We start from the raw sequence: 21,890 nt of genomic DNA on the forward strand, positions 1-21,890 counted from the left end.
CCCCAACAACAACAATAACAACAACACTCAATATGGCAGCTACACTCCCATCTTACACTTACAAGAGCCAATCACCTTTATGATAGAGGAATAGAATTAGCCAGTCACCTCTTTCATTGAGGAATCATCTGTTTGACGAATCATCTGTCTGTTTGTTAACAATTAGCTTGACCAGCCTGAAAAATATCATTATTCTGAGGGATTTGAGTTAAAAATAAATAAATAAATAAATAAATGTATGATGCTGTTGTTATCGGATTTAATTTATGATTTGAAATATGAAATATTATTAAAACAAGGCCTAGCATTGATGGACAGTTTCAAAGCTTTTCGGATTTTTCCATAGTACATCGGGGGAAGTAGAGGAAGCTGTATTCGCAAGATAGCCACAGAGTGAACTGACTTGTAAAAGGGGCATAATTCATAATTAATATTTTACTGTAGCTTTAGTGTGAAAGACTTTCTTTCCATTTTATCTATTATAAAATAAAATAAAATAAATAATAATCAATAGACCAGTCAACTCTTTTCAAAATACTGTTTTATTAATAATAATTTCTAATTTGTTATGCAAGGCAACAAGATAAATGTTACAAAGAAAAAAACAGGAGGACTGTTTGAATTGCGTTCAAAGGTGACTTGTTGGCTTGGTTATCCGCCAGCAGCTGCACACTCACTGCACACTCAGGTCTCTCGAGTCTTTTTAAAGTTTTGTGTTAAATTTTTCCATTAAAGGCGTGCATGGGCCTGCAAGTCACTGATAAGAGACCCACCTGACGTGATACATATCTGAGGAGTATTTCAGGTGTGGGGATCAATAAGCTCTGATGCAGGACCAGCACAGACCCATCATGCCCACCCACGTTATTACTGAGGGGTTTTACAATGAGCTCATTGACAAATTGGGTCTGTGTGACCCAGTGAGTGACAAGGCAGGTTAAAGTAACAGACAAGTGCTAATCTAAAATCAAAATGCTGCCATTCCTTCTTGAGACAATCTACTACATACCTACTGAAATCAATATTATAGTGCTTGATACACTTACTATGAGTCACAACCACACTCACTGAAAAAAAAAAAAAAAAACGTGCCTGTGGCGACATTTCTGCAAAATTATGTTACACTGCATCTTACACGTTTCACAGCACATTCATTGTATCCAAAACAGATGAATGTGAATCTGGCAACATTTGATTATTGTGTATGTTTCGCAGCAATTTTTAAGTGAAATGTACAGTGAGTGGGGTTATAAGCATGTTCAGTTTTAAATGAAACAGATAAACATGAATCTGGCAACCGATAGTTAAAAAAAAAAGAAGATAAAAATGCATACACTGAAGCAACCATGCCATTTGTATGTTTTTGAGGTCTTTTATACATGACTCGTGGTTCACAGGACTTCACATCACATGTTCAATGCTGTACCAGGTGAGCTACCGAGCAAGTTTACAATATCAGAAAAGCCATATATAGAGATGGATATGTGATGCAAATGTCAAAATGTATTCGTCTACAAATCATGCATTTTGGTAAAAGTGTTTTGAGGTCATAACTTTACTAATCTTTACTAATCTGCCTCAGTAATAATTCACATGAAAAATAAATACAATTATTAGTTGTTTTTGTATTGATATTAGTGTTCTTTTCAGCTGGAATCTGCAGTGAATTGTAGGCTACTCTATGTACAGACCTTAGTCAGGGTAGTGCCATATTTAATTTTTGATAAGGTCAATGGATGTGCATGCTTAACAACATGGCAATTGATCAGCTGATGAAGCCTCTTTTATAAACAAACATTCGGTAGACAAAAACTCTATAAAACAGTTTTGAAAATTGTCAGTTGTGAAACTTATGTGATCTAGGAACTTATACAGTGCATCCCATTGTAAAGACTGTAAAGGGCCGGTTACACTACACTTTTTGTTTCATTAACTTGCATTCATACACATGCAATGCAGAAATGCAAGCTTATGCAAAGAAGTTTCGCATTTCGCTGCATTCCAAAGTTTGGTGAACTCTAACCTGCGAATTTGTATCACATGAAGCTGTGTGACCAATAGAAGAATGATATGTCACAGCGTGACCTCATTGAGTAAAGTCGAGTAGATTGTATGTTTTTACATTTTGGATGTATTATTATTTTTTAAGTGTTAAATTCATGTTTTTAAAAAAAGTCGCTGCAGAACTTGACGGTAAATCACGACGGTTGTAGTGTCCGAAGAAGTTTCACACGCTCAAAGCGTAGTGTGACTGCAGCTTTTGTTTGTCGCCCACAGCCTTGTTTTCATTTATGTAAAATTCAACATGGTGTGTACCCTGACTAAGGTTTTAGGTTAAATCTATGGAGTTTTGCAAAATAAGGCATGTTTTTTCATTGTACCTAGGTTGTTAATGTGTGTGACTGAATGTTTGTGAGCAAAAGACAAGGTTTAATTTGGTCTTAAAAGGGTCATATGACATTGCTAAAAAGAACATTATTTGGTGTATTTGGTGTAATGCAATGTGTTTAAAATTTATTATTTTAATACTCTGATCATATAAAGCTCAAAGAAAGCTACAAGATTTCACCGATTTTTTTTCTTACCCACAGAGAGAATAGCACGTGGGTAGTTATATGTTATAGTTGGTCGGCCTACACACTTCCATAAAATATGATCAAATGTAAACTTTAATAGAAGGAAAACTTTGACAACTTTTGAAGATGTAGTCAAAGAAACAGCACATTTCCTGTAAGCACATTAACACAACAGTTCCTGTAATGCTGAGGAACTTGGATAAAAGCATTTATGACCGGAATAATTATATAACAAACCAGATGGTTGTAATGTTTCTGTAAAGCAAAGTATGGTTATGGGATGCACCGCTGTATTTATCGGCCGATTTTTCATAAATTTACAACCATCGGCTATATAAGGAAAAAGGCCAATATAACAAACCGATGGTTTATTTATTAATTAACTGCGTGAAGGCACTGAGCTGTAGAGGCTAATGTCTGTTGCATAATCCTAGAGCTGCTGTTTGCACTTTAATGCAAATTAAATAACAAAAGACAAAAGATCACACACTATTCTTGACTAAATAACTTTTGTAACTTTCATAAGTGTAGCGGACCTCATCTGAATGATGACCAAAACTTTACTGATGTTTTATTAAGTTTATTGCCTCCTTTTTCACTCCAAAAAAATCACCTTAAGAGCTAAACAAAACACAGAACTAGAAGTGCACATTAAACTCTCTCTCTCAGTTGCATTATCATCAACATACAGCGAATTACACAAAACACTTATTACAACTAACAGTAAACAAATATATACAGATCTCATGCCTTTCGGGGGGTGCTTAATAAACTGACAAACTTTAAATCCGAAGAACTGCGTGCTTTTTGATGATGCAGCAATAAAACTGCTAGTATAATTTAATGCAGGTGTTTTTGAACTTTGCTGATTTAAAACATGAACAAAATACTATCTATTTTGATGCCATAATTTCAAATAAGAGAGGAAGTGACAAATATCGGTATCGGAATCAGCCAATAAGTGTTTGTGAAAATCGGTATCGGTATCAAAAAATCCTATCGGTGCATCCCTAATATATATGTGTGTGTGTGTGTGTATATATATATATATATAAATAAAATAAAATAATCTTTGTTTCGACAATGAAAATATAAACAGGAAAAAGACAGATTTTGGCTGGTGATGTGAAATTGTTTTGTTTAAAATATAATTCGAACACTAAACAGTGTGTATTATTAAGACCATAATGAAGTAGCATAAAACCATTAATTCAGTTCCAGCAGTGCAGACATGGAAATGATTGACAGACAAATAAACTAAACTAAGATAAAATAAGATAAGATAATTTTATTCAGAAAGACATGTCATATTTATACAAACAACATCAGCCCCGATGTATTCAGATGTTATGCGTTGCCATTTATGGATAGGAAAGAAATATAATTGTTGGTTAGGTTGGTTATAAGAAAGATGTTCATATGTATTTGTCTAGGTGTGGTTTCAGTTTCGCACCCGAAATAGTATCAGCACAGTGTGAATGTGCAAAAGAGGAAGTAAGTGAAGTACTCCTTTTTGAGAGATAAAAGTACAGAGAGTTGAAATAATATTAACATTAATAAAATTAAATAAAAAATAAATCAAATATAAAATAAATAATCTTTGTTTTGACAATGAAACTATAAATGGGGGGGAAAAGACAAATTTTAACGGGCGATGACAAATTTTGACTGTTCTTTTTAAAATGTCAAAATTTTACACTATACCACCAAGTCTACTGTCAAAACCACAATGAAATAGAATTAATACGTTAGTTTTGTTTCAGCAGTGTAGACATGGAAATGACTGACAGACAAATAAACTAAGATAATATAAAATAAATTAAAATAAAATAAAAATCGTTCCAGCAGTGCAGACATGGAAATGATCAACAGACAAACAAAAAAGTTAGGAGCTAGCAAGGCTAACTAAAAGTATAGCAATGCCAAATGTCTTCTAATTAAAAATGAACGATGCTAAAACATCTTTCTTAGATGATGGCGCCACCATAGATCTAATTAATTTTTTTGTATTAGTTTGGCATAGTTTCTTAGCTCTTTGTCCAAAGTATATTTCAAATACTTAACCAGGGGGAAATCTTCAATCACAGTCTAGAGTGGAGCTTGTCGCTTTCTCTGTCCGATACGATCTGTTCCTCACTCCCCTCAGGCAGGGCAAGTACTTCCCAGCGGCGGCATGAAAGTCTCTGCGGAGAAAGATGTAAAACACAGGATCCAGCAAGCTGTTAAGGCTCAGAAAGCCTCGTCCTAACTGATAGGGCACAAACACTGCCTTCTCCCAAACGCACGGACTGCTGTGTATCAGCAGTCCCACGTACTTCACACAGCCGATGAAATGATAGGGCCCCAGCACCGTGACAAATACAGCTACCAGAAGGGTGAGCAGACCCCTGATACTCCGCTTCTCCTCGGATAAAAGCGAGTTGATTGCCATCAGCGAGCGGACGGTCTCTCTGTGGAGACCAACAATGAAGCTCAGGGGTATGATGAAGGACACAAGCAGAGTAATCAGCCTGTAGGTGATAAAACTGCCCTCTGAGGGATACTTCTCGATACAAAGAGTGTAATTTCCCTGCTTGGGATAGAGCTTTTCGAACGCAATGGCAGGTGGCACCGCAATTAGAATCCAAATGCAGAGTGCTATCCAGCGAGCAAACTTCAAGTTACGGAGATGCTTGAAACTGAGAGGTCTGGCAATGGCCAAGTGACGTTCTAGAGCGATGATACACATGAAGAAGATGCCCGCGTAAATGCTAATGTAAAAAAACAAACCCATGAACTGACAGCTCCGGGGTCCGAAGCGCCAGTAGTGTCCGTTTGCATAGTAGTCTATCCACAAAGGCAAAGTCAGAAGTTGAATTAGATCTGCGATCAGAAGGTTGATGACGTACACGGGTAGAACATTCTCAGACTGGATGAGTCTGTAGAGCCCAAAGAGCGCCAACAGGTTTAAAGGGGTGCCGATGATGAAGAAGATTCCGTACAAGACGGGAAGAAAGATGCCGTCTTGACTGAAGTCGATTCCGCAAGCATTTCCCACAATCGTTGGGGCGCTCAGGCTGGTGAGGGTGCTAACATTGAAGTGGTTCTTCATCTTTTGTCTATGACAGAGTGGTATTGTGTTGTTTATATGATTTTAAATCCTATTCACAAAACAAAACTACTGCCAGTAGCAACGTTTTTATGCAACAGTTTCATTTTTATATGAAGCACCGACTAAATATATGCACCATTATACATGGGAAATAAACATTTACAGAACAAGTAATTCAAATCGCCGTAGGGGAAATTCACTAAGAATGAATTGCAGCATTTTAGTTCCCAATTCACATGTGGAATCATTCAAATCAGGTAACGGCATGGAATATGCCCACAAACGGTGAATTTACATTCATGCATTTGATAGATGCTTTTACCTAAAGATACTACAAAGCCATCCAAGGTATATATTACATTATATTGTATTATATCAGTGGTTTAATTTCATGGGATGCGGGACTATTTCATTAGCACATTTAGTGCCTAGTTAAACTGCACTGCACTTGCTTAATGAAAAAAACATATTTACAAAAGTGGCAAAACTCTTCAGTGAATTCACCCTTTAAAATTCTCATTAGGCTAATAACCTAAATCCAAAGGATAAATATGAATAAATCAGAAATGTACTTACCTAATGTGTTCTGATATGAAACTTGAGTTTCACCAAATAACTGCTGACTGCAGAAACATATCAAGCCACTTAATTTCCTACAGGAACATGACCTCATATGATGCAGGGAAAACATTAAAAAAAAAAAACATAAAAATAAGCATATTTTAGTGTAAATGAGCTCAGCACATGACTAACATTAACTAACGCACAAGAGGAAATGTGTCAGGAGGACATGATGTTACTGCAAGTCTTAGTCAACATTTAACCAACACCCAAATCACTTTTTTTTTTGCCTGTTTGACCAGTAAATATGAACCAACCATTCATATTTACTGGTCAAACAGGCAACAAAAAAAAATGACAATCATTTGTACAACCAAATTTGAGCCATATGCATGAAAAATAAATTAATATATAAATAAATTAAATAATTTAAAAAATATTTCAAGACATAAAGATGCACTTTAATTTTTGTTTTACATTGACTGATGCAGTGATCGCCTTGGACATTACTGACACATAATGTGAATTTAGCATGAAACTTTAAACTTTTTTTAGTCACCCCTGCCATTGTAGAAATGCTCTATATTAAAGGTATTATTTTTGCATCAAAAGAATTTGTTTTACTTAATTAATTTTATTCATATAAAATGAATAATTATAATTAATAATTAAATTAACTGTATTAATTTGATTCATTCAATTTAGACCTGGACCATGTAAAATAAACAACACTTTTATTGAGAAAAAAAAAAAGGATTTGAAAACAAATAAATGGATTTCATTAATCCATCAAATCCAGTAAAGGTAGAGAGTTGTAAAGGAAGCGACATTTTGAAGCACTAGCAAGAACTAAACATGAGAATAATTTTTAGGGTGCACTGGTATTTGATAAAGCTGAGAGAGAATTTTAAAGGCATGTGTTGTGCATTAGGATGAAGACTGTCTGTTCATGTGTCAAAAAAAAATTGGTTAAAGTGATGTCAAAGACATTTACAGTACAGTGCTGGTGTCAGACAGTGAATTGCATCATCTTCATGGAAAGCAGCTTGGCATGAACATGGAGAGTGAAGGGTAGATTAAAGCTTGTAGCATGTAAAACCAGTTGAAAGGTTTTTTAGGAACCTAAAAGCTAGCCCTACCTTAGACGTTCATAGTATTTTTTTTTCTTGCTGTCCATTACTGGTCACACTTGAGAGGAGAGATAATATACTAGAAAAACTATAGGCATGAGGCATTGAAGGAAACCTGCCTACCCTTGGAAACAGCATACATATTTCATACTCGCAGGCCAGGAAGTATAAAACTGCTCAGCTTCTATCTGCTTTTGAAGGTTTTATCAGTCCACAGTTGATCTAGAAGTCTAGGTAACACTCTTCAAGCAGTCTGAAGTGGCATTTCTTAGGGCTGTTGGCGAATCCAGCCTGAGGGATCTCCTCCAGCAGCCTCTGGAACTGAAGCAGATGTTTGGCTCAGCCTTGGGAGTGGATAAATACATTGTTCATTTATTGTACATTTCATATGGTGATTTCATGGGGGGGTCTTTGAATCCACAGGTCCTTTGAAAGAAAGAATGGCATCACCTGGTAAATACATGGGTTCACAAAGTCATGGATTCAATCTCTAGAGAACACACCAACAGATTATAATAAATACAGGGATTTTCAAACTTTTTATGCCAAGGACCCCCAAATAAGGTGATCTCATTAAAAATGCAAAATTATATAATTGGCTTTTATATTTTTACTGTAAAGGGTCAATGTAAATTACTAAAATTGTATTTATAGTATTTAAAAAATGTATTCTTTTTTATTATAATTTATCTTTTTTTACCCACTATTAATGTTATAAGTATAAACCAGAGAAGCATTTTCAATTCAAATCAAATGTATCTTCATTTTTGAATCAAAGTGCTTTTCATAATAAATACTGTTCCAATGCATACATTTAAAGTAAATGTAGAAGAATGCCATTTGCTCACCACAGACTCCTAAGCAATTGTCAGAACTGGCACCGCCGATGTCCGACCTAAAATCAGTTAGCTGTTTGTTATGAGTTCATTCACTTGCAGATCAATAGGCAACAGAAAATAACCCTAAGAGGAGTGAACTTTCAATAAAACTATTGATTTCTTTGCTGAAAAGACTTACAATATGTCAAGGCGCAGCTTCGTCGATGTACACAGCTTGGTTTAAGTGTCAGGACTGGCCAAATGCAGTTTGAGCAAAATAGCAAAGCAATCTTCAATGTTCCCGGGGAGGAACAAACAAGCACAGTGCACGGCATCCTTTTGTTATAATCGTGTTCTTCGCTCAGTCAATAGCAAAGCTTTCAGAGACTTTATAAAAAGCCATTGATGTCCGGAGATAATGCAATATCATAATCCTGTGGATTTTTCTCTCCTCGGCCCGACAGATGCACTCATGCTATTTACATACATCGATGATTTAGTACACAGGTAACTGAATTTTCTCTTTAATTAGCAAATCAATACGGTGATTGCTTTCTGCTGTTGTAGTGAAAGGTCACTGGTGGGTCTTTGTATGCTGAATGATTGAATTTACATGGATTAAAGCAATTTAGCAGAGGTTTAACATTCATCTGTGGCCAGACCTGTTAAATAAACCCATTGCAGGTGATCTTAATGCTGTGACACAATGGCCCCGGTGATTCATGCCCAAACTGTAAGCGCTCTACCTCCGGAGGTCCCATCTGCAGGGGTTGCTTGCATGCAATACATAAGAGGTGAAATTGTAGTTGATGCATGAGCACTCGGTGAACCAATGGGATTTGGCCTAAAGAAAACAGCATGACAAAATGCATTTGCAGAGAATTCTGCCTCCACATTTGTTACAAGGTCGCTTGCAACACGTAAATGAAAACGCTGGCAGAGGAAAGGGCTTGTTCCCAGTGACTTTGACATAGTGATTTTATAGGTATGCTTTGCTGGGACTTCTTACAGTGGTGACCTATTTTATTTGGTTGCTGTTTTGCTAAAAGTGGGGGTGTTATCATAATTGTACTTTAAAAGTCTAGACCGAACATGGAAATATGTTGAATCTTTGAACATTTAACTGAATTATGAATATGCGGTAATGTCAGTCTTCATAATTGAATCATTAGTACATGGCAATCTAAAAACTAGGGCTGCCCCCTAATAGTCGACTAATCGTTAGTCGACCAGAAGAGGCTTGGTCGACCAAAATTTTATTAGTCGCTTAGTCGCATAAAAAGTAAAAATACACAGGGCGAAGTCACGCAGTCTGTGACTAACAGATCGTTAACGGCTAGTCTATGGTAATACAGCACATCAGGCAGGACATCCAAATGCTCGCCTGTCATTCATCGACCTCAAATATGGCTTATCATATGAAATATGTAAGTATTAGCAACGTTACATGGCCGCTCAATCTAATGTTAACTAGAGAAATGTGCGCTGTTTAAGTGTGTGTGCGGAGTGTGGAAGTCGAACAGTAGCGCTTGCTGCAGGACAGATGGAGGCGCCGGTGTGCTCACTTGCTCTTAAAATACTCCGTCATTTTGGTCATACAGATAAGAGTAATACATCTTTCAAATCTGTTATAGAGAGTGTAATGTCTACTTTCAAATGAACCAATTCAAATGGAAGAAAAATATTCTCAAATTATGTAATCCGTATGAAACCTGAATACAGGCGCATCATTACTGCGGAGATGACGAGTCAGTGTCGCTGACTTCATCTCTTAAACCGAGAACAAAGAAAGCACTTGTTTATCAGTGAATTATTAAAATGTTAATGCAGTCTCCTTACAGTTTTGCCCTGACACATTCATAATCACTCGCTTCTGCGGTGCACTGTGGCAAGCTTTTTGTGGCAAGTTGGTCTATTTATTTCTTCTTAAATTTTGTGACTTTTTCTTATTTAGAAAAAACAATTAATAGTCGAAAATAAAACATTTTGACACATTGACAAAAATCAACACTGGAAAACATTAAAGAGTATAGTAAAAAAAACAGGATTTTAACACAACAGGAGGTTTAAGTTAAAGGACTCCAAATTAAAATTATGTCATTATTAACTAAACAAATAATTACTTTCCATCAAAAACAAAAGGAGATGTTTAGGAGAATCACCTTCATTTGAAATGGAAAAGATCAGTTTGGACATTCTGCAAGATAACTCATTTTGTGTTTTACAAAATAAATAAAGTGAAATGAGTTTGGAAACAACATAAAAGGAAAAGGGATAGAAGAAAGTTGTGATGGCCTTTATTCATTGACTGTTCTGGTTATATCATGCTATCTGTTCAGGCTCATTCATCTCACTAGAATTACTCTGAAACCTCATTTTCTTTGTAAATGTCCTTATGAATATTTACAAAACCTTCAGCATGCATTAATGGGTTGTGGAGGACTTTACATATTTGATATTTACAACTTCTCCAAATATTTTTTTAAGGAACTCACAGTGCCGTGTTTGTTTTGTCTCCATGAGGATTTTAATTATAGTGTCCTCTCTGCAAATAAACGGAAAAAAAAGAAATTACTATAAATAAGCATTGATATAAAAGCAATCTACAATTAAATTGCAAGTCATATTTAACATTAAAAACACAAAAATAAAAAAATGTAAACTATAACACTGAATTCAAAGAAAAAAATTTGTCCAACTGATGGAGAAATTATGTTGCACTTTCTAAAAATAGTGTGTTGAAAGTCAAACTCTCTTACTTTAGAGAACAGATTAAATAGAGAAATTCCAGTCCAACTTCTGATTTAGGCCATGTCCACACATACGCGGGTATTTTTATAAAGGGAGTTTTTCCTTCTTCCGTTTTTAAAAAAATCTCAGTCCACATTAAAACGCAAACGCATGCTATGAAGCACTGTCAACAGCATGCCAAACCAACAGGTGGCGATATAATCTCAACCGTAAAGCCATGTTGGCCAGTCAGAAGCCTGAAAAAGTTTCCAGTAGGTGGAGATAACAGCGCAGGTGTTACAAGCCAAAAACTCAAGTTTCGCTGTCTGCACGATAACACTGCAACCGGAGTTTTTTAAAATATTCACCCTGGCAGGCGTTTTCAAAAATGTTCGGTTTCAGTGACCTGGTGCTGCGTTTGCATGTGGACGAACGGCCTTGCATATGGACGAACAGCCAAACCGCGTAGAAAAAGCTGCGGTTTTAAAAATAACCGCGTTCGTGTGGACAGGGCCTTAGGGCAACCAAATCCAACTTCTGCTTTATGGCATTTTTTTCACAATGTCAGCATAATCACTGCCAAATTCTGCTGCAGAAGATAGAAAGAAAGAGAAAAAGGAAGCAGGTATGTAAAAATATTGGTAACATTTTACAATAGGTCTCATTTGTTAGCATTAGTAATGCATTAGATAACACAATCTAACAATGTGCAATGTATTTTTTACATTTATTAATTCTTGTCAGTGTTAGTTAATAAAACATAATAATTTTATGTGTTTACACTGTATAAAAATTAACTTACAGGAATGAACCTAACAGTATGAAATCAGAGAGCTATCCATTATACTGAAATTTAGATATCATACTGTTTTCTGTAATGGTATACCAGGATGTAATATTTTAGAGTCACAATGACGTCACTCCTTGAAGAATTATGCCATTACTCAACACAAGCTGCAAAACATTTGAAAATTCACTACATGTTGTTTAAATTGGATTAAAAGAACAACTAAATGATTTCTGTCTTTAAACTTCAATAACTTCAATATATTACATAAAGAAGGACATATATGCACTGCGTAGTGGATTAACCTTGTGCCTCTTTCGCCTGCTGTGATTACAGCAGCTTTGTCCGCCTTTAGGTGCAGCAAAATGAAAAGATGCTGTCTACTCTGTAGAAATGTACTGTATAGCTCCACCCATTAAACATGTACACTCACAGGAGAAACCTTGACCCATTTGAGTGAGTTATAGACCGTGGGTTTATACTGACAGTGTGACAAATGACAGCAGCAGAACCTTTTTCATTATCCATGTGAATGCAGACTGGAAAATAGAACTACAGCTGATCAGACCGAATTGATTGTAGTTTCCAAAATGATAGACCTTAATCTAATAATGAGTATGAAAGAAAGCATTGTGCGAGGACAGAATACCCTGCGCCAGGGACAAACACAGTCCTGAGATTCTTACATGTCATCTACAAAGAGATTTGCTCATCTTGTACTGAAAATCGACTACAAAAGAGTAACTGAAGTATAGCACTGGAGACGATTATCTTGGCAACTAGTGTGCTTTATGTTACTGTTGGCAGTAAAATAAAGCAGGCATGCGGTCACTTCTAAATAAGCGGTCGTGATATTGTTTAATCAAGGGTTTTATTCCGAGAGTGATGATTTAAAGCAAATTAACAAGAAAAGTCTTTGCAAGTGGTTCATTCTCTCATTAGTTTCGCTTTACACCTTTTCTATAGCAATAAAATCATTTGTTTGCATATGCCATTTTGTTTGACATTTTATTGAATGAAATGTTTCATATATTCATACAAGTGTGACACAAATGTCCGAATATGTGTGTATACTGAACAGTACACATTCCATCCATATAGAAAATCCAAAGCCCTACAGTAAAAAAATCCATTAGTTGTTATAAATCCATTACTGAACAAAATCCTTGAATCCCCCGGATTGTGTCAATTTAGTTCCTTGCAGATTCAAATACAATATGGCTGTCGATTTGTTTTGAGGGATGTCCATATAACGTGTGTGGTGAACGTATGATAAATGTGAATCATGGTCATCCATGAGGCAGAAACACATAAAGGAGAACAAGGCTAGTTGTCAGATTATATAGAGTAAGTTGTCACAGTGTCATTAAATAGCCTTTTCAGTAAATGAAACAGAAAAATAATGTGGAAAAAGTAATATACTGTACAAAAATCAGGTCATTTTAGTCAGGAATTGTAATAAAAAATACGATATAAAACAATGTGAGACAACTTGCCTTAACCTGACATTTACCCCCCTTACACCTTACCAAAAGCCCTTACACCTGTTTTATGTTTTCGTAATATACATTATTATGTTCACTTGTCTACACAACTACAGCAAAATATGACACTGAAATTTAGAAAATCTAGTCTAAAAGACAGAATTCCCAAAAATGACTCAATCATTACATGATGCAGTACAACATTGTGTGGAGATCCTGGCTGCAAAAAGCTTGACTGAATTGTCCTATGAAACAGAAAGTGGGACTTATACTAGCTGATATTGTGTAAGAGCACTCACTGGCCCTATTATTTACTTTCCAATGTTCGCTATTCCAACATACTGAATACTAGCATTTTGAACCTCAGTAGGCTACTTGCTATTTGCCTAACAGCCCCATAATAAGCATGTATCTATTGGCAGACCACTACCATGTGGAAGACTTTTTAATGCCTCGGGTAAAGAAGAATATTATAAAAGGTCTTTTTACCCACTGCGATTACATATATTAATCAAGGTTAAACGATCTGATATATATATATATATTTCAATCATGACAACTCTCTGAAGATTTTAGCATGGTGATGGATATGACAATGTTAATGTATTTGGTCTTGGCGGTCTTGGTCTTGGTCTTGGATTGCTGCTGCTGTTGGTTATTGCTGTAGTTGTAGATTATTGCTGCTGCTGCAAGCAAGTACTGGAACTTGCTACTGCCAATGCATATGGCGATACGGTGCCGTGAGTATTTAAGACATACTGCTGCTGCACAAATAGCATATAAAATAACCCGTAGCAGATCTATACAGGTGGAGCTGGGTAAGGTGGAGGGTTTCAGAGAAACTCTGAAAACGTGCTGCAGGAATCTCAAGTGAATGCTAGCCAGCCATATAAATGCAAGGCAGTAAGCTCATTGGCTGCATATGCAGCATGAACCATTCAGCTTGTGCCAAGCTATTTTCGTAGCTACTATAGCATTTGCCATTTCAGTCATATATGAAAAATTGAGACAAACTGCTTTGGTTTAGAGTAGTTTTTTTGGCTAAAGTTTTATTTTATTTTTAGTCTATACTGTACATGCCACAATTGTATATTACACGTTCTACTTCTGCAAACCATTTGTTCTAAACTACATTCAACAGGAGAACAGATTCTAAAACTGATTACATTGTAAACATGTAGCAGATATTTTCATGTGTAGGTGGTTAACACCTCAGACAAACTGTTTTTGAGGCATCAATAGAGAAAAGCTTTCTGCTTACTTCATGATTTAAAATCTTTATTCTGTTTCTCGCAGCCTTTTTTGACAAGAGGCATCGTCAAAACAGATGTTCTGCAGTGCAGCCCTCAGCTAATTTTATCTGGACATCAAATCAATGTGTAATCATTATTGGAGGCTTTGCCACATGGAATGAAACATTGAAGTAAGATCAATCCAGCTTGAGCAGATCGCTACAAACAGCAGAGCTGTTTCATTTGTGAGCAGCGCTGAAAATTGCGCTTAGAATGCCAATAATTAAAGGGTGGAACTTCTTGTGCAGAAACTGGATTTGTTTTTTTTTACAAGCTGGTCTAGTTGTCCATTACTGGAAAATTGTATGCAACATAATTGTGAGCATTGTCTAATTATAACTAATTACATTTAATTGACTCCTCATTTATCAAAACGGTTCATTTTCTGTCAAAATTTATGACAGTCACTCCAAAAAACAGTTAAGCAGCCGCCAGCTTCCGTGATTCTGGAAAATGTTGTTAGCTGTGGTAACTCATCATCCATTTGCCACACAGACTATAATTAACTCATAAGACCTTTGTGAGAGTCTGCTGTGCCTTTGTGAATTATGCACTGTTAGTGAACTGTGAACTTTTACATTTGTTGATGCTCATCATAAAGTGCTGAACAATTGACCACGAATTACAGTAACCAGCATTTTTTATTATGGCTGAAGTCGACATGGCCAGTGGGTTCACAAACCCAAGGACAGGAGGTGAATCGCAGCAGGTGTGGTGGCACTATCCCAGGATCTAGGACAGTAGATTTCCTCCAGCTGGCCGAAAGCCTTTCCCCCAGGCCGCTGCGCAGCCAGCTACCTGAACCAAGGTGAGACCCTCTGCGCACCGGGAGAAACCTGAATCTTAATGTAAACCGACTCATCTATAAATGATGGCAAGCGGCGATTAATCAAAATTTGACAATGTGTATGGAGGGGTGGCGGAGGTCAGGGGCTCTTTTTTCCCCTCGGTGCTTTGGAGACTCTGCCATGTTTCTTCTCACTGGCTAGTGAGTTACTATCACAGCAGCACAGAGCAGTGGCATTCACAGCATCAAAACCTCTGTTTCATCTCTCCAGCTCTGATGAAATACTGAAATAAAACATTTACAGTGCAACCAACACTAATGCTGTTTAATGTTAAAGGAATATTTCACACAAAAATTTAAATAATGTTATTATTTACTCACGTTATGTCCTTCAAAACCCATCTGCTGTTGTTTTCTGGTGAATACAAATGGAAGAATTTGAAGAATATTGATGCAGCTTTTTACCCTATAACAATGGTTCATAGGGGCCATGTCTGTCAGGATCTAAAAACATCAAAAATAATAATAAACAAACAAAAAAAAAATTATACATTTAAAAAAAAGAAAGAAAGAATTCACCAATAGCATTCATATTTATTAATTTAGCAGATGTTTTTATACAAAGTGACCTCATAAATGTGGTCCTTGTGTTATATTCCATATCTTATGGATCACACTGTAGTTTGGGCACCAATTCTCACTATTAAGTAACTATTAAATATGAGTTTGCCTCAATAAACTCCTAATTTACTGCTTATTAATAGTTAGTGTGGTAGTTGTTAAGTTTAGTCACGGGGTAAGATTTAGGGATCTAAACTGCTGCCATGCAGAATAAGTCAAAGCAAGTCACCTTTATTTATATAGCGCTTTTAACAATACAGATTGTGTCAAAGCAGCTTTACAGTATTAAATAGGAAAATAGGATAAGGAATAAATAGGAAAAGGCATTAATATGTGCTTAATATAATTTATAACAATGAATATGCTAGTAATATGCATGCTAATAAGCAACTAGTTAACAGTGAGAATTCGTCCCCAAAACTAAAGTGTTGTTTAAAGTGGTATTTATATATTGTGATGTTGCAGAGATGATATTGACTGCTCAGTGATCCTCTCTAATATTGATTGGAAATATGAAGTTTGCACATGAAGCTTAATGAGGCAAAAACTAACAAACATGTACAGACCATTGAGCTGCATCATCCTCTTAACACAATTCACACTTCAAAATAACATGCAACTCTAGGCTACATTTGTCACGTTAACTGGCCAATTTACATTTTGCACTACAATATAAATATTTATATTATTCATACATTAATGCAGACTGTAATTTGGTTAATTAAATTAATATACATTGCATACCTGGGCAGTCTCAGACAGTTTTTTTTTTTTATTTTTTTTTTAAAGATTTATAGATTTATTACCTTTACTATTTGCCAATTGGGTATACGAAAAATTAATTAATTTAAGAAAACAAGTCTTAATATATTTTTTCTTCTCAAGTAATCAACTAAAGATTTAGATACTGGAAACATAACAAAAATACTAATTAAGAAAATAATTGCAGTATGTTGTGCCACAAACTGTTCCATCTTTGACAATTATTTATAAATGAAATCACTGTGTGTTGGTAGTTTGGCTCACAGGAGAACAATTGCACAATGAGTATTTCCTGTTGTTGAATATGATTGCATTTACAATCCAAGTTATGCCTGCCAACATTCAAAATTTCCTATTATTTCATTATTTTAAGAATATTCCTTTTTATGTAATGCTGTATTATTTGGTGGCAAGTATGGTACCTATTTTGTTCTTAACTCTATTCTGTGCCCAATTTAATTAACAGAGTCTCACAGAGAACAGAGATAATGAGAAACTTTGACTCTAAACATATACTGTCACTAAAAGGTCATGCAAAGGCCAGAAATGTAAACTATCAGTTTTATCTCCATAAACACTTAATGGCATGACCTTTTTGGGAACACGTTCTGACATGTTTTGTCATATCTCATTAGTGGCAGTGTTTATCTTCAGTATGTTGGTAATATGCAGAAGAACAGCTGATGTTTCATGGTATGGAAGGTTTGTGGGAGATCTTCAGGCACAGACCCCACAGCAGCCAATCAACAACCAATATCTTCATATATTTTTCTTTCCAAGGTGTTTTGGCTGGAAACACATGAATAGCTGCCATTGGTAGTGCATAGAGATGCATACTAATGAAGAAGATATTTACAATTCTGGCCGAGGAAGATTCCCTCATATTTCTCCTCATTTCCATCCTACCCAGCAGCAGCTGTTGCAATAATTTCCCAAATTGGCCATTGTGTGTTCAATTTCTTATAAGACACCTCCATTACCTCCATCTTCCAATAGAACAAGCTTGGCACAACCAGTATGCCATGTTTGAGTCCTTCCAACACTACATATATCACAACTCTGGAATGAATTAGGTAATGCATGTTAACTCTTTCTGATTGGACAGTCATGTAATTCTGTATTTGAATATTTTTCTGTAATGAACGATAAACAGACATTTTTCCCTGGCAACCAGCATTCTCCAACTCTACAAAATACATCAGGGATGCACTGATATTAAAATTCTGCCTGATATCGAGAAGCTAATATTCTACACCATTTTGTTTCAATAAATACTATAATCAATCATTTGTGAATGACTCACAGTTTAAAAGTGAATTTAAGCATCAAATCATGAAGTACAATATGAAAAAATGGATATTCATTTAAAGATTTGCTTAAAATTACAGTGTTATTAAATTATTGAAGTTTTACAGTAAAGGAATTTTAACTTTGAGTATTTCATGACAGCAAAGGTAATCTAAATAATAAAAGAAATAAAAGAAAGCTTGCACAAATATCCAATATCGACCGATACCAATTAATACGAAAACAATATCTGATATTGACAGATAGTAGTTATGGTACCAATATATATTTTACTTTCCTACTGTACAGTAGGTATTGAATACAGTACTGAATTGAATATAAAAATATATCTCTAAATGCTAAAATGTGAATTGCTTTGTGGTCTCAATTTAAGTTAGATCCCAACCTTAGTAAGTCTGTAATATGAAATTCGTGAAAAAAAGAAAAAAAAAATCTAGCAAATTTGGCCAGTAAGATGGAAGTTTGAGACCCCTGCATTTTTTTCTGTATTGTTTCTTTCATCTCACATATTAAAATAAATGATAAAACTCAAATCATTTCATATCCATAAGTGAAATAAATAAACATCTCTCTTTCTAAAATTATAACTGTACATTATGCCTTACATTTATTTGAAAAAAGAGTTTTCCATCATCCTCACATGAAACAACAAAGAACTGTGTTAATAGCATATGCACAGTTAATGTGCATACTTTCAAAACAACTCCTCTGCTGTGACAGGAATTAGCTCAACCAGCCCCTCACAATGAAATGCTGTATTTCTGAAGTTATTTGTCACTGTCATGTCACTCATTACCATGCAGTTACAGTTTACCGATTACGCTTTTATCAAGTAAGCTTTGCTGTCAATGTGTGAAAACACATGTTAATTCAGTCTTTCAAACAGAACAAGAGAGAAAGAGAGCAAGAGGGACCACATGCTGGCTCCCAACTACATTAAGACTTTCATAAAGGAAAAACGAAGGTGTGCCAAGAACGAGTGAGGTCACATCCCAACAGCCTGTCGAAAGCAGAAATGTATTACTTTACATGAAAATCCGAGATACCTCCGGGGTCTCGGATAAGGAAGCATGTTGTTGTGAAGGAAATGGAATATTCAAGGAGTTCAGGGAAGAAAAGCAGAGCAAATAGCATTTAAAAACAAACTATATTTCCAGCTTATGCCATAACTCTGAAATGACATTCAGACACAGGACATTTAAGTTCCATCATTACGGTTAACACCAGATGCACAAATTACAGCTGATGGCAACTCTGAAGATTTTGACCCTTCGCTAGTTTCCCTAGAGCTCCTTCAACATTTGCAAGTCGCTGCCCTCCTCACAATGCTGATAAATAACTGCAAGGAAAATTACTTTTGAAAAATGAGAAACGAATGACCTTTTGGCCACGCAAATGCCACTAACAAATCCATGTAATTAGACAACCCCGGGCTCCATGAGGATAACAATTAAACCTAACCTCCAATAATCTGCACTCTATAATCATGCAAGAGAAGTCACCCTCAATATTGTGTCTTGAATAAGCCACAACATGCCTTCGCTGCAAGCAGAAGCAGAAACTTGTGTGTGACGCATAAAAAGTTAGCCTGTCCTAGTATATAAAGTTATACGAGCTTGACACCCACCAGAGGGCGAAACTGGGAGCAATAGGGGTATGGCACGCTACTCATGAGATGCTGCCTCTGGATGAAGGAAACTGTGTAATTAATGACTGGTTTGCGAGACAGTGCCACACGAGGGGTTCGGATGGATTTCGCTCTCCTCTTTTGACAAACAAGCTCCAGCCCGCACAGAGAGGTTGTAAGCCCTCCTTTGGTGAGGCGCCCTTGTACCGTGGTGCTGGTGTGTCCTCAGTAATTAATCCCATGTTTGCCATAATGCTGAAACAACCTAGATAGCTCCGGCTGGTAATTGATCTAAAGAGAATGCTTCTCAGGCACGGAGAAGGGGGCAGGAAAGGAGTGTTCGGATATACAACGTCCTCACAAGAGCATGAAAGTGTAAGGGGTCAGGTGTACTGTAAATGAATCACTCAACCCTCATGCCGTTCCAAATCTGTATCACTTTATTTCTTCTGTGAACAAAAAAGAAGACATTTTTAAAAGTCAGTGTTGTTTGGACCCCATTGACTTTTATTGTATGGGGAGAAAATATATATTTTGTGTCCCACTGAAAAAGAAGGTTAGACAGCTTTGGAATGACATGAGGGTGAGTACACAAATTATGACAGTTCTCATTTTTGGGGCGATCCGTCCCTTTAAGACTGGATAGGAATGTCTATTTTTCACAATGCTTCTCGTTTATTTTGACCTTCTTGAAAACTGTAACTAAAGCTAAATCTGTCGTTGTGCTGCCTGGTGCACCTTCATTATGTATTTTGACCTTTCTGACAATATTCTGAGTAAAAATTACAGTTGGTGGATCTAATACTGCTGCATGACATCACATCCAAAAACGGAAATCTTTTATATGCCGTTCCAAACCTGTATGATTTTCTTCTTCTGGGGAACAAAGAAGAAGATATTTTGAAGAACTGTTTGAACTGTCCATAGCCAACAAAAAAAGGCCAGCAGAGTCCAAAACACTGGATTTTCATTGTTTGGAGAAATTTTTTTAAATATCTTTTTAAATTTCCTCAAGTATTTATGAGTTCCTGCTCTTTTGAGGTTAAAAGTAGAATTACATCAGTAAGGAGAGACTCATCACAAACTGCAGCATCAGGTATGACCATTTTAATTAATTACTTCCCTTAATTATACACATAATGTTTTAATTATATCTCACCTATAATTATATGCATTTATAATTATATGTATAATCATAAGCTTTTAGCGAGCTTTTTTATTTAGAGCTAATGCAACACAATGAAAAGTAAAAGAAGCATGCTATAGTGTAACTTATGCTTTATCTATTTTAGCATAGTGTCCTCATAAAGCAATGAAATGATTAGGATTTGAGTTTCTTGAGAAGCTTTAACACTCTTCTTCATGAAGAGTACCGTTTTTACAAGACTAGCTACATGTGATTTATACTTGGTACACAGTTCAGTGGATATGCTTGATGTTAATTGTTTGGAGCAGAAAACATTATTACATCTCATATCTAAGACACCATTTTGTATACATTTAGCACTATAAAGGCACATCATATTACAGACGTCAGACATCAAATAGGACCTTGATCAGTAGATCAAGCAATCAAAAATGAATCCGATTTCTCAGCTATATTCTTTATTTCCCAAAGTTATAGCATCACAGTCTCAATCTCAAACAGTATTCCTCCTCAAGGTATTACAGCACAATATTTCAAAGAGCACGCAATCATTTTTACGTGGTATGTTAAAGGACTTGTTCCTTTTTGAGGTTCTTGCTTGCCTCAAAGAGTAAACAGCATAACAAATAATACTGGGACTGCTGGAATACCGTTTCAAACTGTAGCATCCAGATGGATTTTTTTTTTCCTGGAGCCTCTCATTTTGTTTGTTTGTTTGCCTGTTGCATAATTTATGAGACTGTCCTTCACTTTTGCATGGCTCCACTTCTATGCAAGTTTAATACAACCTACTTCTTCCACACAAGAAAATCTTCTTTGCCCCATTGTTGTCGTCTTCCTCCTGTTTGTGACTTGATACGCAGCCACAGATGTCCTGGATGCCAGAGAAAAAAACGAAACCAAGGTAATGGAATTGTAAAATTTCCAAACTTAACTGAAAATAGAGTATGATAAACCAGACTAAGATAATGTGAGATGCAGTTCAGAGAATAAGTGCAGTCTGTAACATCTTTGCTGTTTCTATATCATTTTCTATCTACCTTGATGGATATAATAAAGAGATATTCACATTGAATATAGACAAAAATCGCACATTTATGTCAGGATATATAGATGTACAGTCTGTAATCAGGCTGAATGTGCATTTTTCTGACAATGTGCAGAGTTTT

At 35.9% G+C, this 21,890-nt stretch overlaps 1 protein-coding gene and 1 long non-coding RNA gene across 3 annotated transcripts; both read right to left on the bottom strand.

Annotated features, from left to right (window-relative positions):
* Window positions 1-4,510: 4,510 nt before the first annotated feature.
* Window positions 4,511-6,420, bottom strand: LOC107747305 (G-protein coupled receptor 4-like). Its single transcript, XM_016561775.1, has 2 exons — window positions 6,244-6,420; window positions 4,511-5,674 (listed from the first exon to the last, which is right to left on the bottom strand). Exon 2 carries the CDS (start codon window positions 5,665-5,667, stop codon window positions 4,654-4,656), a length of 1,014 nt encoding a protein of 337 aa, XP_016417261.1. The 5' UTR covers window positions 5,668-5,674; window positions 6,244-6,420; the 3' UTR covers window positions 4,511-4,653.
* A 635-nt stretch (window positions 6,421-7,055) lies between these two features.
* On the bottom strand, window positions 7,056-8,661 carry LOC107747306 (uncharacterized). 2 transcript variants are annotated; one of them, XR_001640786.1, is made up of 3 exons: window positions 8,376-8,661; window positions 8,207-8,253; window positions 7,056-7,784 (listed from the first exon to the last, which is right to left on the bottom strand). It is a non-coding gene; the product is annotated as an uncharacterized LOC107747306 (long non-coding RNA). The 2 variants fall into 2 exon arrangements; XR_001640787.1 differs by having other exon boundaries at window positions 7,056-7,808.
* Window positions 8,662-21,890: the final 13,229 nt, after the last annotated feature.

Source organism: Sinocyclocheilus rhinocerous, unplaced genomic scaffold, assembly GCF_001515625.1.
Source record: "Sinocyclocheilus rhinocerous isolate Xijiao unplaced genomic scaffold, SAMN03320098_v1.1 scaffold1069, whole genome shotgun sequence".
Taxonomy (NCBI): domain Eukaryota; kingdom Metazoa; phylum Chordata; class Actinopteri; order Cypriniformes; family Cyprinidae; genus Sinocyclocheilus; species Sinocyclocheilus rhinocerous.